Raw genomic sequence first — 17,567 nt, forward strand, 5'->3', positions numbered from 1 at the left:
TCAAATGTTTCGTGTCTCAAACACACAGGAGTAATGAATGAAAATGAAAAAAAAATACTTCAGGAGAGAATTCTACTTTTCCAGAGGTGAAAAAGGAAAAGGAAAATACAGTTACAGAATGCAGAACAAACTTCTTCCAGTCTTTTCTACGAAAGGCATGCATTTACCCTTTTTTAATCTATCCCTGTGAAACCACAACACACGGTTGGAAACACAGCATAGGTCCCAGAACTGGGGGAGAGGCAAAGTGGAGAAGCAGCTGAACTGAACCGTCACCAGTACTCCTGGATTACTTCACGCTCATTTGAATTCCTACGATACTTAATCTTGCATGGGTTGAATCCAGAGTGTTTCCAAGAACTGAGTTAATTAGTGAAATATCCCCAAATTAACTAACTCCCCTGCCAAGAAATGGGCTCTTCCATTTTCCTCACATGATTTTCTAGGCACTTTCACTTTTCCATATATAGGAGCAGCCCAGAGACTGACAGATCAGGCTAGGTAGGGATACAGACTTCAGGCACATGCGTACTCCTTGCATGCATACACAGATAGAAGCCCATGCTGATTTCACAGACTAAAATTTGAGTTAGTATTACAGGTAGTGAGTGAACACAGTGGCAGTCCTGCTCAGAAAGAACCTTCGCTTTTAACAGAAGGCACTAAAGGCAGAAATCCTCAACCACTTTTTAAAATAATCCATCAGGAAAAGCATCACAGCCATGAATGGGCCAGTGGATGGTTTATGCGATCACACGCTGGATGATGAAGGAGCTTTCATGTTCACATCAGAGTCAGTAGGAGAAGGACATCCAGGTAAGAAGCCGCTATGGCAAATGCATTCAAGAAAAAATACTTTCCTTGAAATAAAAGTCCGAAGAAGAATGAATCTGCTATTAGTGTTATTATAGAAAGTCTGTTTAACAGGGTGCTTTTTACATTTCCATTGGACCTTTCCATGTAGACTATAGAACCGCTGCAACTAGAGTTCTTCTAACAGGAGTTTTTGTGCCTTTGCTGGGTGTGTTACCCTGCGGAGGGCAGTGGGGTTCCTTGTTGCTACTCCTTCCTTTTCATCTTGTTTGCTTTTTTATTCTGTATTACTGTGGAGGCATTACTGTACCTCTGATAGGCTCAAGTTTCACATATGGATAAGAGTACATAGCTTGCCTCTCAAATTCCATATCCTTATGGGCACTGTGAAACTGTCTTGCATGTAGGCTGTGCTCTAAAACTGTCACCCATAAGCAGTCTATTTTAAAGACTTGAAAAATTGGTGGTCCCTGCATCTGCACATGTCCAAGTTGCTGACATGTTTTCTCCCATTTCAATATCTGGGTATTAATGCAATATATGGAATTGCTTAAGCAAATAGTGGGCAGATATTTGCTAAAATGTATATATGGTCACCAGAGATAAGTTCAATTTTATTGGAAACAAATGGTCATCTGCCCAAAAAACGTACTTTATGTCAAATGAGTCCAAGGGACAACAGACTGTTTGATGTCCTGAAAAACATGTTTGTTTTAGAAGGCGGTGTGGTATCACGTACTTTTTGCTATAGCAAGGTGTTTTTTTTTCTTGTGATTACATCGTAAATGGGTGGGATAACATAGAGAACATAAAGGTCAGCAGTGAGAATATAACGTCTGTAATTCTGATACTCCTCTATAATATTAACTTATTAGTGCAGGTCAAGTCTGTGGCTGATGCAATTGAGTCCATTGCTGTCAATTTCAGGTTAAGCAAGTTGGAGTTCTTTCTGATGTAACACCATCAGAAAATGACAACCATATTCAGTCCTTCGTCCATAAGTCCATCTCAAATTTGTGTATAATTACATCCAGCAACCACAGAACAACATAGTTGCATATGAAAAATAGCATGCTGTAGGGTGATCTTAAATTGACAGTGATTTTTCTGACGATGACAAGTCATAACTGATGCTATTCTGATCATTTTTTAATCTCTTTGAGGTTGTAAAAGGTAAGTCTTCAAATAGGAAGACAAATAGTTCAGCTCAGCCCCAGGTGTTAGAATATGACCCAGGTTTCAGTTACTTAGATTTTTATTTCCACAAACTCTCCTGAGTCTTCTTTTAAGTCCTGTAAATGTAGTCCATCTCTGAAATACCTGCCAGGCCTTTGACAAAATGTTACCACCAGTGAGATTTGTGACCATCGTCTCATCTGCCAGAGACTGCTGGATCACTGGGTACTCTGAGATGCACACACCCAAAGAGCTTTATTGCAGAGCAGAGAGTATAAAGTTGACATTTACTCTAACTTTTTTGGTGGTGTATTTTCCTAAAAAATATACACTTTGATATACACCTATGGGAAAAGAAATATCCAGATTTTCCAGATCAAGTATAGCAGGATAACAGTAAATAACTCTGGCTTTTCCTGATCACGGTCCAGCAGTAGGTCTTATTGGTCTCAGCAACAGGTCTAGTTTGTAATAGCAAACTGACTTTTACAACCTGACCAAAGGACGTTTTCCCTGTCTGTGGTTTTACACTAGACGTAAGGATATACCATTAGCTTTTTGTCTCCCAGGAAAATCTTGATTGTTTCTTAAAACTGGGGCCAGTGCTCGAGGCAGCAGTTGGGCTTTTGATTTTGCTATCAGTAGTGCTAGAAGTTTACTAGGAGTTTTGAGTACCTCTGTTTGCTATCAATGGATAATTTGAATGTTCCTGATTGCTTCCTTTCTGCATGTGGTAGCATAATTTTGCTCAAAGGTATAATGTGAAGATCCTGAACCAGATCCTTTTCTGGTAGAAATCTGAGTTGTTCTGATTATAACAGTTGAGTTGAATGCTCTCACATATACCTTCATGATAAACAAAGCAGAAGAAATTGCATGCTTACTTATTTGTGTATAAAGACAATAGCCTTGTATCTGTACAATGCTTTTGAGTTGCGTGTACTTAAGAAGCCCGAGTTCTGCAGAATAGCTGAAAAAAAAGTAAATAGCTGCAGTGATTAATATACACAGGCATTATATATACTCCCCAAAGAAAAAAATCCAGAGAAGTCTGTTTATCCCACCTTCTCAGACCCACTTCTTCAAAATGATTTGAGCATAAAGTTTTGAACTCCTTTCCAGAAGGTCTTTAATCCTGGCATTTAGCAGGGCAAATTCCAAACTCTCTGCAGGCTTACACGTAACCTCCTCGTTTCTGATGTAATAAAAGCACATGAATAACAGATTTTCTTTTCTTGGCTGCTTTTTGTCATTTCTTCACTTTGCTTCACAGAACTGTAATGGTTGGAAGGGACCTCTGAAGATCATCTAGTCCAACCTCTCTGATAAAATAGGTTCTCTCTTCATCCAGGAGAAGAGTGTCTGTGCTGCACAATGGTTTCATTGTGCTTTGAAAGGCACTGTGTGCTACTCTGACCCATAATGTCTTACAGGTGCCAAACTATTTAGAATTAATTCCTTCCCCTTTCTGGCATGGCACCAGGTGGATTTGCCTGCACACAGAATGTCATTCAGCTTTGCAGTAAGTATTAAAAATATGAGAGAACACTTGCTAAAAGCACTCTCAGACTATTAACCGTATTAAAAAATGTTTGCGTCAATATTCACAGAAGAAAAATCACCCCAAAACCCTTCCCCCCAAAAAATCAGAAAGTGCAGATCTTTTCAGTCAGCTGATGCTCACGTCTGATGTAATAATTCAGTCAACTGCGTACTGAACAAGAGAGCATGTAAGAAAAGCTGTTATGACACTGCAGCAGTGTTAATACTAAGTGTGGCAGCTGTTTTCAACAAGTAGTCCTCAAGAGTCTTTTAAGGAAGGAAAAGCAGTGGAATTCAGCTATTCAAAGTCTTTCCAATGAACCTTGGTTTTGGTAGAAAGCTCATTTTTCAGTGACGTGCTCAAGATAGGCATCTGTGTTATGAACTTTTAATTTTGCACAAAAAGATCCTGGGAATTGCTCAGTTTACCATATTTTGAATGCATAATTTCACCTTCGAGTGCTGTTGACATAAATAAAGTATTAAAATTTGTGCTACCCTAAATTATTTCGACAATCACAGGTTTTTAAGAAAATGAACCTTAGGTTTGAAATGTTTGATGTTTATGATATTTACTGCATGATTAAAGCTAGAAGTGTGGTAGTACCTGTTTGCAGTTTCAAAGGGTGAAGCTTTTTGAATTAAAGTTTTGGTTGTTGCTGTTTGTAGGTTTTATTTCTGATGAATGTATGGAGAGTCCTGAGAACTGTCTTCAGTTACAGAGCATTTCTTTTTTAAGGAGATAGCACTTACAACTGCTGTGCTGTTACTGTAGTCTGGATTTATACAACAAACTTCTAGTCCACTATGCAAAACACTTTGGAGATCCTCCCAATCAGTGGAGATCACATTTGTTGTTGAATACCTTCTTTACTCTACAATTTGGCAACTTAACATTTCAGTATGGTTTATCATCAGACCCTTTCATCCCTTTTATAGCTATCAAAAGCTGCTTCTTTGGCTAGCTGGCATCTCTGCCACAAGGCTGACTCTGTGGTGTGATTGGATTTCTAGATGAGAATTCACAGTTATCTAATATCTTCCTGTTCAGTCAAGAAATCCTCAGGCTAGGCATTGTTTTTGCAGTATGTGTCTTACTGGATAGCAATTCACTATGTGAATTTAAAATAAAAAAAAAAAAACAACAAAAAACACAAACATATTCTGTCACATTCAGCAGCTATAAGAGAGCTGTGACAGTTGAGACGATAAATTTAAATAACAGAATGAAAAGCACACAAAGCCTGCTAAGCATCACTAAAAATAGAAATGCCAGGTTTTATTTTACATTAGAGACCTTTACTAATAGACATATGTGTTAAGCAGCTGATCATCCTGCTTGCTTTCTCATTCGAATGGTGATAGCTGCCCCTGTGTGTGTCAATGAAAGTACCTAACTGCACTAGGACTGCTGGTTCTTGCACCAGCCGTCCATTTTTGAATGAACTACCAAAACGATTTGTCTCAATCTATTTTAATCCAAAATCAGACCATCAGCATGGTATTATAAATTATTCTAATTGATTTTTTCAATGATTAAAATTCTCACGTGCGTCAGAGGGGATTTCTGGTAGAAATTTTACACAGTTAATGAAGTTTCATCCAAGAAGTCTTCAAAAGCAACTAAACAAACCATGGTTGAATTCCATTCCTACCTTTTAAAAAGATGTTCAATTTTTAACCAGTCTTGAAGGAACCATGCATACTACACAGCTCTGTAGGAATGGCTTTAGTGGTTCCTTACCCTTAAGATTTGACTTTTTCAGTCTTTATCTGTTTTTCTCCAATCTCCAGCTGTCAAATATACTCACATTGTCATCCATCAGACAGAAAATCTCCTCAGCATATTACCTTTCAGGATTTTAGAGCCCCATGCAATACCCACTAGGATTTCCTGGGGTAGCTTACCTTTCCTTCAGCCTTTCAGAACTAAGTTGAGCTTGAATGATTTCATCCTGTAAGATATTTTTTTCCTGATTTTGAGACATTTTTCTCAGTCTGCCTACTATAGCTAATGATCCCTTGAGACATTTCAGGGGAGTTCTAGTTCAGAAATCAATTTCAACCCACAAAATCTATGTCAAGCTCTTTGTACTGGCTGGGTGCTGCTAATGAAATGAGGATGAATTAGCTATAGGGATTACTTGTGTTCTTCTTGAGTTTTTTGGGAAGATTGCATTCAATAAGCAGTACGTCACATACAATGAGCTTTAACTAATATGGGACATTGTCGTCTAATGCAGATGAAGATATGCTTCATGTGGGACAAGGACAGGGAGAAATGTTTTTCCTGTCATATAAACTTTCTGTAGTGAAAAAAGACTTTACAGGTTTCTTAATTCTTGGAGTTTGCTGCAGGGCTCTCGACCTGCACTAAGAAGGTCATCCTGTCTCAGTTATTCTGTTGTTGCACCTAGATATTAAAAAACAACTATTTTCATCTATAATTTTTGCTTTAATGCTTGAAAATATGGCTTTATTGTCTAGTAAAAAATGGAAAATTTGAAGAGAGCAAGCATTTTAATCAAAGTCTTGCTACCTTTGTCCCTAATCTTCCTAAGCAAAGCTCATTTGGACTTCTAAATAAACTACAAGAATAGCGTCTGATTCCTGTTGGGTAATAATTGTCCAAAATTTAGTAATACATGCTCCATTCCTGAGAGGCAGAATGTTCAAATGTTCAAATGTTCAAATTACCTTTACTAATCATCTTTTGTATTCATTCTTTCCATATTGAAGCGATTAATACATGCAATAACTGACATAGTAGTTATCTAATCTGTGATCTAAACTATTCATCGGGCTTTATCAGCGGCCTTATTCAGGTACATTGTAACTTTCTGCTGGTGAGATGGAAGTTAGTGGTATAATATCACCTTTTTTTCATACTGCTGCTGTGGACTGCGTGCTGTAATGGTTGTGATGGCGGAGAAGAGGCAAGCAGTAAAACCTCTTAGCCTCTCAGGTAACTCATATCAGAACTCTATGCATAACACACTTGTTTCTCAGTGATTTTAAGTTATAAGTAGTACTAGTTTATGACTAGTAAGTACATTCCTTGTTTGATCTATCTATCTGTCATGCTTTCATGATATTGCATGTGACTTTCCATCTAGTTTCTTAAATACTTAATAAGCAATGTAAGAATTCCTGTCTATCCAAACAGATGCAAAGGGTCTGTGTTTTGTACTGAGATTCCTGTTTTGAACAACAGTTTTAATGCCTTGCAGATAAAATCTGTGATCAAATCAGCGATGCTGTATTAGATGCCCATCTCAAACAGGATCCAAATGCCAAAGTTGCTTGCGGTAAGTCATTTGCTGCATTGCTTTCAGCCACTGTTCTTTTACTGTTAATATGTTGGCAAAGAGCTTGGTGTCACGTGCTACATCATTTTACTCTCAAAAATTGTATGAAGAATATAGTCTTCAAGAGAGTGAGAGATGAGGAGAAACAGCAGAAGTTCTTAAAAAGGCTGAAGCAGCTGTAGGTAGTTACTTTCAGAAGGGTAGAATAGTTAATTTTCTGTGTGGACTGAAAATTCTGAGAAAAAATACATTGGATTTCATCATTCAATATTTGAATGCCTTTCTAAACAGTACATTTATTATGTTTAATAAAGTACTAATTTTCAAGTCTTAGTCCCCATGACTGCTTATTATCTATTCAGAAAGAGTTGTACCATCATTCCTCAGCTAATTTTCTCAGTTCTTTTAACTAAACCTCAGCTTTAAAGTCTTTCTCCTTGGGCTGGAGGCAAGTTCTCAGAACAGTTGGTCACTGATGAGAATTATTTAACCTCATTGTGTGTCTTAGAGTGATTAAGCGGACAAGGAAATCCTGGTTTAATACTAAATTTCCCTGAACATCTCTACATATAACTCAGTTATGCTGAATGCTTGAGTTTCACGTTTTTGAGTTGGACGTAATTGACTTTTTCATGCTTTCACACACGCGGTAAAGAAATTGGTTGTAGAAGGAGATAAATATTGCAAAAAAAAAAGCATAAAAATACGAAGATGGTATATATCTGGTAGATTTCTCTAAATCACCATAATCACAGACATAGTTATTTGTCTTATTGGGCTGATTATTCTGCTACTGTAATGCCGTTTTCATCTCTGTTTTCAGAGACAGTATGTAAAACAGGAATGGTATTGCTCTGTGGGGAAATCACATCTCATGCTATTGTGGATTACCAGAAGGTTGTCCGAGATGCAATTAGACACATTGGCTATGATGACTCAGCTAAAGGTTGGTGGAAAAACTGAAATCCTTGAAGAGCAAGCAGTAAGCAACTGCAAACCAGGTCTGTTAGCACTTCTTTATGTGGGCTTTAGCAAGCCTGATAAAAACTCGATATCCTGTGTGAAAGCTGCTTACGTGGTGCTACGTGAAACACTTTCTGGCTTTATCCCAATAAGTAGAAAAAAACATTGTATGTTTGTTAAAACTGAAAGGGAGTGGGCAGAATATACTTTGAACTGTGAACCCGAGCCACAGAATCTACCACTAACGTAAACTTGTGAGAACTTGAATCTGCTATGTGACAAGCTGGTAGATGCGTCTTGGTGGGGAAAATAAGGAAGAAGAAACTTAGGTTTATTATTACATATATTTACTACGGCGGCATCCAGAATTACTAGGAGACTCTCACAGTGCAAAGCATCTGAACAAATGCCCACACTGAGGAACATGCAGTCCAGGGCAGATCCGTGTTTTGTAAAATGATAAAAAAGACAAAACAATGTAAACACCAGACATATTCCACTACTGGATTTGCCACAAATCTCTTAATATGATACAGATATTCCAAGAATACTGTTACAATAATTGTACCTTTCCTAGTCTTTTATTTAAAAACTGTTGTTAGCTGCAATCTTTTTATAGCTGTATAATTTCCAGGGAGATTATTGTAGGAGAGAATCACAGCAGCACATATGCAGGTTGCCTCCATCACGACACAGCAGCAGGATTCTCAGAATATACTGGCTAATCGATTAGTTCATAAATCTGATTTTTATTTTAACTGTCAAAATTATAAGGGCAGATGCAGAGAAAAACAGTTGCTATATGGAAGTAGAGGTAAAGATAAAAAAAATTGCATACTGACATATAGTGTTCATCTCATTATAGCCTATCTAAAAGAGGATGGTGAGGATTCTTTAAGTGACTCATATGCATATGGACATGTATATGTGATTTATTAACTGAATGATAGCAGTAATTACACTTCTAGGAAATGCTAAATTTGCAGAAATACAAATTATTCTTAATATACCCCAGGGAAAGGTGGAAAACTTTCCTACCATTGTATATAATTCTTCACATTTCTTTTTTAAATCTTCCTTTCGGTCTTTGAATGTAATGTAAAGTAATCTCCCATTTCCATATTTTCTGTGAGACTCAAATCTGTTTTTTCTCTCATATGAACTCCTACGAGAGAGTTAGGTACATAACACTGCTTTGCATGTATTACACGTATATCAGAAAGCAAGTTCTTCAATTGCTGAAAACATCAGCTCATAGGAATTTATACAGAGGTTTTGAATACTGTTTGTTTGGGAGAGGCTTATCATTTATTTATTTTTCTTTTACAACTTATCTCCAGTTCCTAACTGGCAGAGGGTGCCAATGCAAGAGAAAACAAACAGTAACAATCAATAGAGGCAATCCTGCCTAACCTACCACCTCTGCCACAAAATTAAGGTCTATCGACAAACATTTATCAAGAAATAGCAGTTAGATGATGAATTCTAAACGTGATGTTCTTCAGAATGAAAATTCTGTTCTCTTGCTTCTGTATTACTGTCTATCGAGTCCAAGTCCTGTCTCCACAAAACTGTGACAGACAAAAAATTATTTGTCACTATTCTATTTATTTATTTTTTTTCAACTAGGTTTTGACTACAAGACTTGCAATGTTTTAGTGGCTCTGGAACAGCAATCACCTGATATTGCCCAGGGAGTTCATTTACACAGGGATGAAGAGGATGTTGGTGCTGGAGATCAGGTAGATGTGACATCACACCTGATATATCCAAAACGTTTGAATGGAAAGAGATTACCTCATATCATTACTGTGTTTTTTAAAACAAAACCCATCTGAAGACTTGTACATTTCTAGCTTGGTCTAGCCCAGAATAAAAAAACATATCCTTATTGAGTCAGTTGGAAGTATTTTGCAGGCAGACCTTTTGCTGGATTTTACTATGGCAGTCCACATAAGCCATAATAAGGAGAGTTATGTCAGTTTGTAGTAGTGAGGATGCAGACTGTAGATCCTCACAAAGGTTTTTGCTTATCTTTCTTGTATTTTTGTTGACTGGCTTTGGATGCCTCTGACCATTCATCTTGCAGCCAGACCTGTTTTGTAAGATGAAATAAACAAAGGACCTTAGCACTTTCACAAAGCTCTCGAGATTTTACGCAGCAAAAAATTAGGCAATGTTTCAACTGTCTGCAGCATTAGTAAAATGAAGGCAAATATGCCAGAGTACTTTTAATTCTCCCTTATTTCCCAGAGGCAGAGATCTGTTTTATTATAATAGGTATTCCACGTAATTAAAGTTGTCCAAGCTCCATTTCTGTGAGCTAAATAACATGTGTAGATAATTACAGTGTGTTCCCAAGAGAAACAGGCTAACATAAAAACTCCATAATCTGACGGATGCCTGTATGAATGAGTTCAACATTTACAGTAGTTATCATTAGTAGTAATATCTAGTTTATAACGATGCTGTTGAGAACCATAAATGAGGATATCAGAGTCCAGGAGCCAAGCTAATATTGTTTAAAAAAAAAACAAAAAACAAAAACCACACCTTGCGGACAAAAATTGAAATGCTTTTATGCTGTCATGGGGACAAAGGACTACAAAAGAAAAAAAAGATTTCTGGCTTTCTTTAGCACTTTCATGGCCTCCTTTCCCATTGTATCTGAATAGCTACCAGTCGTTATTTTTGTATCACAACATATGCTGTGTGAGGAGAAAGAAAACGCTACTGACTTTACTTCACAAATGATGCTGTGACACAGGGACTGGGGCTGAACAATAGTAGAAGCTGTGACTAGAAGCATGCTATGCTGCAGTGCAAATCTGACTCAGGTGCCATAGCTGTTGAATCGTACTTCTTTTTTGTACCATTCAAATTGCATTCCTCTGAGAAGTCAGATGTGAGCTTCGGTATGAGTTAGTGACAGTCTAAGCCTCTACAGTCCTTACAGAGTAGTAAAAACATCTTTCGTGTGACAGAGTGGTCCTGAAATTGTTCAGCTCAAACAGATCTTTTTTTGCAATTTTTTTTTTTTTTTTTTTCACCCAAACTTTCTCATTTTTGTCTGGGTTTCCAACTGAACATGTAAACCTTCAGGACTTCTGCGAAGAATCCTTGGAACGTGGTTTGTTTCTTGAACGTGGTTGTTCACTGTAGCATGTTGGAACCTGATCTGAATTTAGGCTTCTTAGATTGCAACGTTAAATAGTAGAAAGTAAATGTGAGGGTGCTGTTTGCTCTTTGTTTCAGACAAAATCTCATTGCCTTCGGTTCTGGCGCTTTTCAACAGTGATTGAAGTCTCTTCTCTCCTCCTGTAGGGTTTGATGTTTGGTTATGCAACGGATGAAACAGAGGAATGTATGCCTCTAACAATTATTCTTGCTCATAAACTGAATGCCAGGCTAGCAGAACTGAGGCGCAGCGGGGAGCTTCCTTGGCTGAGGCCTGACTCCAAGACACAGGTAAAAGATGCTGTCATTCTGGTTTTTCTCCTTTACCAAGAGGAGCAATCCAATCAGTTACTGATTGTCCTTGAAAATCATCCCATTTCACTTCTCTAAAACATTATATAATTTTAAAGAAAAAATAAAAGGCACTCAGAGTACCAAGGCTGCTACTGAATAAGCTACCATTAGCAGGGAAAGAGTTTCCACTGCTTACGATAGCCTGCTTGACTGTCAGAAAATGGTTAGCTTGCATCAGACTGCCAGAAGCACTTAACTATATACAAGGGAATAAGTGTTTTTTGTTGTTTATTTCCTTCTCCCTGCTTTGCTCAGGTCACTGTTCAGTACATTCAGGAGAACGGAGCAGTCATACCAGTGCGTGTTCACACCATTGTGATCTCAGTACAGCACGATGAAACCATTTCGCTGGAGAATATGCGCAAAACCCTGAAGGACTGTGTGATCAAAGCTGTTGTCCCTGCAAAATATTTGGATGAGAAAACTATTTATCACCTTCAGCCTAGTGGACGTTTTGTTATTGGAGGGCCTCAGGTTTGCATTTACTTCTTCTGCTTGTCTTCTGCTTCTTCTACTTTCTTCTATCAGCTTGTCATCCCCAGTGTTTGTGTGCCTTAACACAGATGCTCAGCCAGCCCTGCACAACCACTCTTAAGTTGTGAGAAGCAAGCAGACTAGTGGAAGTTCTAACTGTGGCTGTAGGTGGGAGAGGCACTCAGGGTTTTGTGTGCTGTATTCCAAAGTAAGCTTTGAGGGCATGGTTGCATCATTCTCTGTGATGTAACTTCAGCAGATAAGCTGAGTCAAATTAATATCAAACATACAAGCCCAGCTCTGGGTTTCTTAGGTCTGAATCCAACACTGTATGAGACAAACAAACCATTCTCATGGAAAGTATGCCTCAGAAAGAGACGGACAACAGTAGGCTCACATCTTTTACAATGAATGTGATCTTCAGACCTATACAGTTCTGTGCCACACCAGTAAGAGATGAGGTGCTCATCAGTTCTCAAAAGGTGGTGGATGCCCCATCCCTGGAGGCATTCAAGGCCAGGCTGGATGTGGCTCTGAGCAGCCTGGTTTGCTGGTTGGCGACCCTGCACATAGCAGGGGATTGGAACCAGATGAGCATTGTGGTCCTTTTCAACCCAGGCCATTCTATGATTCTATGACAGGCTGTTCTTGTGAGAAGGCTAATGTTGCTTTTGCTTTATCTGGACAACATGGGAACTAGGAGGGATAATTTAATCTCACACTTGTATAAGTCAGAAATTTCACACTCTGTAGGACTGGGATTTTTGAGATTAAGGTTTTAAAAACTGTTTCACAGCATGCTCTAAGTTTTTGCCTTTGTCACAGCAAAATTTCTAAGCCCCTTCCTGAAATTAGATTCAAGTTCGCAGCAACTCCAAATAAACTTTTGTGGTTGTTATCATTCAAATTCATTCACCTACTGGAATTTGCCAGAGGTATTTCTGTGGCTCCACATCTTCACATTAGAACAGGCAGGAAAATGTTGAAGTTAATCATTGTTGCACAGTCTTAGTGTGTAGCTGAATCGATCATATCACTATAACAGTGTATTGTTGATGTTTTAGGCTACAGACAAATGGACGGACTGAACTAGGAAAAAAAACCAACATGATAGCAATCATAGCTACAAGCTAAGATGACAACCACACATACAAAATCTTGAAGTGTGCACTCAGCTGTACTCATTTAAAAATGTATTATTAGTACTTCTAAGCCAGCCAGCAATCTCCTGTTAGAAACTTCTTTTTTTAATGTTTGCACATACAAACACGTATGTTGCAGTGTGTGTTTGCAGCTTTTTGAACCAAGGCTAAGCTTACTTAGTATGGGTCAGTCTGCTTGCATGTCTGTGGCCTTACAATCGCTATCATCAGTGGGCTTGTGCAATTTATGATAGTGTTGTGGCAATAAAAAAAAATAAATATTTCCCTTTCTGTTACATCTTCAGCTTTCCAGGTTCCAGTAAGTTTTGTTTTTAACAAAGCAAGCTAAGGAATTCTGTCTTCAACTTCACCTCAGTTTATCTAAGGATGGAAATTAAATCTCACTTGGGATTTTCCCATTGTTTCCAAGTGCAGTGATAGCTTGAACTCTGTGCTTGTTTTTACAGGCGTCACAGTTTTCCCAACAGCATCACCTGATGGTGATGCGAGGACATTGCAGCTCTCCTTAAAGTCTCTTGCAGGCTATATTAGCACACACCCAGCCTCTTGAAAAATAAGTTTTTCTAATTATACTTTTTACCAGTCCATTTCTCTTCCTCTGTCATTTCTGCAGTCAACTTATCATAGCATGTAAGGTGCTCTCACTGCACCAGTCTGTGCTGTCAGAAATTAAGGTTTTAGTCAAATTATAGGAAACCCAAAAGGTTCCTTCATATTAAATTCTTAACAGAGTGGGAAAAATAGTGCCAAAGGTTTTCTTATGCGTGTATGTTTAGTCTTTCTAAGAACAACTCTGGCCTTCCACTTGTTTGCTATGCAAACATTCCAGCAGTTGAATTTCACTAGCATGATATTCTCTACAAAAAGAATTTCAAGCCTGCCCATACAGGTGAAGGCTGAATGTCAGATGTTCAAACATTTATTAGGTTTGGGGTCAGACAACTGGTCAGCAAAAGATCCATAAACTGAGATTGAATAAAAATCCCAAGTACTTGTAAGTATGCAATCAAGATAGCTTTAACCGCCTATTCTTCCATACCCGTTATGTACAGTTCAAATAAATGTACAGATAATGTGAAGCTGGACATGTGTTTCTAGCACATAACTGCCTGACAGTTTGTGTAATGATACTGCATCAGAAATGTTGACTGTCAGCCTCCGTGTAATGGTGTATAAGGTTGCATAGGCATACTTTGCAACAGTAAATAATAATTTTATTGCATATTAGTCACACAACTTCAGATTTTGTCCAAAAACATGAAAAACTGGTCTATTTATATGTATATTTTTACCCTAGCATAAAGTCTCTCGGTGGTTCAAATACAGTGCGTACTTTGTGAGCAATACTCCGTATTCAGTTTGAACCTTGTAAACAGGTCACATTTAAACCAAGGTTCCCGTGTTGTTCCTACACTTTTGAAACAAGCGCTGAACGCTCTAGCTACCTAGGTGTGTTATGTTTTGTCTGATCACCAAACACCATTCACGACAGGGTTGTCTTACGAATCTGCCTTTAAAGAACATTTATAGCCTCTGTTGCAACACAGCGAGATGAGTTCACCCCTTCAGCTATCACACAGTAATCCACAACTGAGAACTTCCTCATACATTATAGTCTTCTGAAGACTGCATAGCCTTGTTTCAGAGTTATAATAAAATGCCTTGTAAAGTGGCCCAATTCTTTTACTGATTCAGGGTGATGCTGGTGTTACTGGTCGAAAGATCATTGTGGATACGTATGGTGGTTGGGGAGCCCATGGAGGCGGTGCTTTCTCTGGAAAAGACTACACAAAGGTGGACCGATCAGCTGCATATGCAGCCCGTTGGGTGGCCAAGTCTCTTGTGAAAGCTGGTCTCTGTCGTCGTGTTCTGGTTCAGGTATGGTTTGTTCTTACTGGTGCTCTTCCCTAAAAGCTTGTTCCTTTCCAGCTTTACCTCAAATAAACATCATACAAGACACTGTACTAGAAGCTGTCTTGGTGATGGATTGGGGGAGTAGAAAGACTTCCTGTTAGACACATTACAGCTCCTTGAACCTGGCCCTTTTTGCTTAGCTTCCATTTTCTTGACTTTCTTTTCCAGACATTCACTGAGCTTAACCTTGATGCTTACTGTCATGGGGACAAGCATAGGTAACAGGGAAAAAAATTATCCAGAAACTTCAATGTTTACAAAGATTATTTTCTCTACAAATACAGGTAGTGCCAATACCAGGCATAGTCTTCATAAGAATGGTCCTGAAAAAAATACTTGGATTTCTGCATACTCTTGCCCACTGAAGCACCATGCTTATTTGTTAACTATGGTGTATTTTTTTCCCATAGGTTTCTTACGCCATTGGAGTAGCTCAACCACTCTCAATCTCACTATTCACTTACGGAACCTCCCAAAAAACAGAGAAAGAGCTGCTGGACATCGTGCACAAAAACTTTGATCTGCGGCCTGGAGTCATTGTCAGGTAAGAAAGCAGAAAGATATAGAAACACCTTGTTGATCACACCCTAGAACTGCTTTCTTGCAGAACTGTTAGATATAGCAGTGTGATAATGATCCTACTAAGCCAGCTCAGAATTGTTCTGTGCACTTCTAAAGAGACCTTTTGTCAGACTGCATAGTTGATAGCTTTGATGTAGCACTAGCATGCCATGTATTTTTAAATGACAGATGTTGTTTTCAAGTTTCATATACTTCCAGCCTTTGACCAAATATACTAAATGGAATTGATATACATAAAGCTGTAACATGACGGAAAGCATAGCAACAACAGAACAAAAGCAAAACACCAGGCTACAGCAAAAGAGAAAATACTGAAACATGACACAAATGGACAGAGAGAAGGGGGGAGAAAAAAAAACAAAAAAAAAAAAAAAAAAAAAAACAAGCAGTAAGCTACTTACCTTTGCAAAACTTCAAATACATAGGGAGCTCTAACAAGATCCCTTTGCTTCCCCTGCCAACCCTTAAATGAGGTCTGTGAAGGGTGGATCCTGGCTCCAGCCCTTCTGGTCACTCAGCTGCATTGAGCGCACCTGAGCTTCTCTGAGTTGGCCCTGCCTTCCCACGAGGTGCTCCATCACTGTTTCAAGCTGTGACTTAACATTTCTTCTACAATATAAAATATTTTTTTATCTTATTTTGCTATGAAAAAGAAATAGGTTTAATTTTATGAAATGAGTGGAATGTACTTCTTCTTTTCTATTAAAACTCATTATTTTCAATAAAAAGAACATTTCCTGTAGCCCTAAGGAGTTCACATGTATGTTTTGTTGTCAGCTGTATGGTTTGGGTACATTATGCTGAATGTTGCCAGCAGGTCAAGGGAGGTGCTCCTCTGCCTCTACTCTGCCCTGGCAAGATCACATCTGGAGTTCTGTGATTCTGCAACTCAGTTTACATTTGGACACAATCACTGATATGTTTACATCTTTAGAATATGCTTCCTAGGTGAAGGTTATGAATTGGATATCTATGTCAAGATTTTATTCATAAATGCTATGAATATTACATGGTGATTTTGTTTTTTGTTTTTTCTAATTATTCACACAGGGATTTGGATCTAAAAAAGCCCATTTACCAGAAGACTGCATGTTATGGTCACTTTGGAAGAAACGAATTCTCATGGGAGGTGCCTAAAAAGCTTGTGTTTTGACCCTTGCCATCTATCTTTAAAAACAAAAAGGAAGAAAAGTTCACTAAGATGAGGATGCTTCCAAAAATCAGATTTGACAGCTTTGTATTTAACCAAAGGAATTTTAGATTTTAAATGGAAAGAAAGGAAAGGATATTTTCTTGGAGATTGATTTTTTTTTTTTTTTTTAGCCCTCGGTGTCCTTCATTATCTAAAATATACAAAACAGAATCTTGTTTTTAATCAACATAAGACAACAAAATACAGTTTACTTTTTATTGCTGCTCCATTGGTTCCTTTGATAAAGGTCAAGTATGACTCAGGTACTCAAACCAATGGCTGAACGTCAAACCTTTCATGGGCAAAGGAATGGATGACTTTCCCAACTGACTAAGGATCAGCAGATCTCTTACCTCTAATTAGACAATGGGAAATTCTGGGGTCCAATTTCCTTACTGGAGTTAGCACTGCGTACAGCTGGGGGTTGCTTTGATGGGAGAAGGCTGGATATCACATAACTGTATCTTGGCCTCTTTAGTGGAAGATGTTACCAGGTACATAATATTTAAATATTCTTCACCAAGTATGTGCTGTTACTGTTGTGTTTCAATTACCTGTGTTTTTGAAACGTGTTCTCCTATAAAACAATCATACAATAAAAAGCTTTTTCCTACCATGCATGTGAGGGTGTCTCTTCCTGTTTTCTAACATTACAGTATAATAGTCCTCTCCACTTAGCCTTTAATACTCTTGTAGGATTTTTGTTTATTAATGTGATTAAATTTTAATAGCTTTTGGAATTGTGATATGAATTTATATTTCACCACATTCGTGATTATTGTTTAGTCCTTCTCATTAATAGAAACTTGAAAAGGTATTAAAATCTTAAGTTTGCCCTTGACAGTATTCTCTAAAGTAATATTTGCTCCCAAATGTTAGGTTTATTGCACAACGTATTATATTTTATCT

At 38.0% G+C, this 17,567-nt stretch overlaps 1 protein-coding gene across 1 annotated transcript; it reads left to right on the plus strand.

The window, feature by feature from the left end:
• The first annotated feature begins 479 nt into the window (after window positions 1-479).
• Window positions 480-17,274, plus strand: MAT1A (methionine adenosyltransferase 1A). Its single transcript, XM_052677611.1, has 9 exons — window positions 480-816; window positions 6,762-6,839; window positions 7,663-7,785; window positions 9,432-9,544; window positions 11,127-11,270; window positions 11,589-11,807; window positions 14,666-14,848; window positions 15,295-15,428; window positions 16,517-17,274. Exons 1-9 carry the CDS (start codon window positions 723-725, stop codon window positions 16,617-16,619), a joined length of 1,191 nt encoding a protein of 396 aa, XP_052533571.1. The 5' UTR covers window positions 480-722; the 3' UTR covers window positions 16,620-17,274.
• The last annotated feature ends 293 nt before the right edge of the window (window positions 17,275-17,567 follow it).

This window comes from Tympanuchus pallidicinctus, unplaced genomic scaffold (genome assembly GCF_026119805.1).
Source record: "Tympanuchus pallidicinctus isolate F22 unplaced genomic scaffold, pur_lepc_1.0 scaffold16, whole genome shotgun sequence".
Taxonomy (NCBI): Eukaryota; Metazoa; Chordata; class Aves; order Galliformes; family Phasianidae; genus Tympanuchus; species Tympanuchus pallidicinctus.

What these genes read in the sequence shown, in the direction of transcription:
- MAT1A (XM_052677611.1), top strand. Translation starts at nt 723, where the DNA reads ATGAATGGGCCAGTGGATGGTTTATGCGATCACACGCTGGATGATGAA. An exon ending in AAATGCCAAAGTTGCTTGCG is followed by an intron (nt 6,840 to 7,662) that starts GTAAGTCATTTG and finishes CTCTGTTTTCAG; the next exon opens with AGACAGTATGTAAAACAGGA. An exon ending in ATGTTGGTGCTGGAGATCAG is followed by an intron (nt 9,545 to 11,126) that starts GTAGATGTGACA and finishes CTCCTCCTGTAG; the next exon opens with GGTTTGATGTTTGGTTATGC.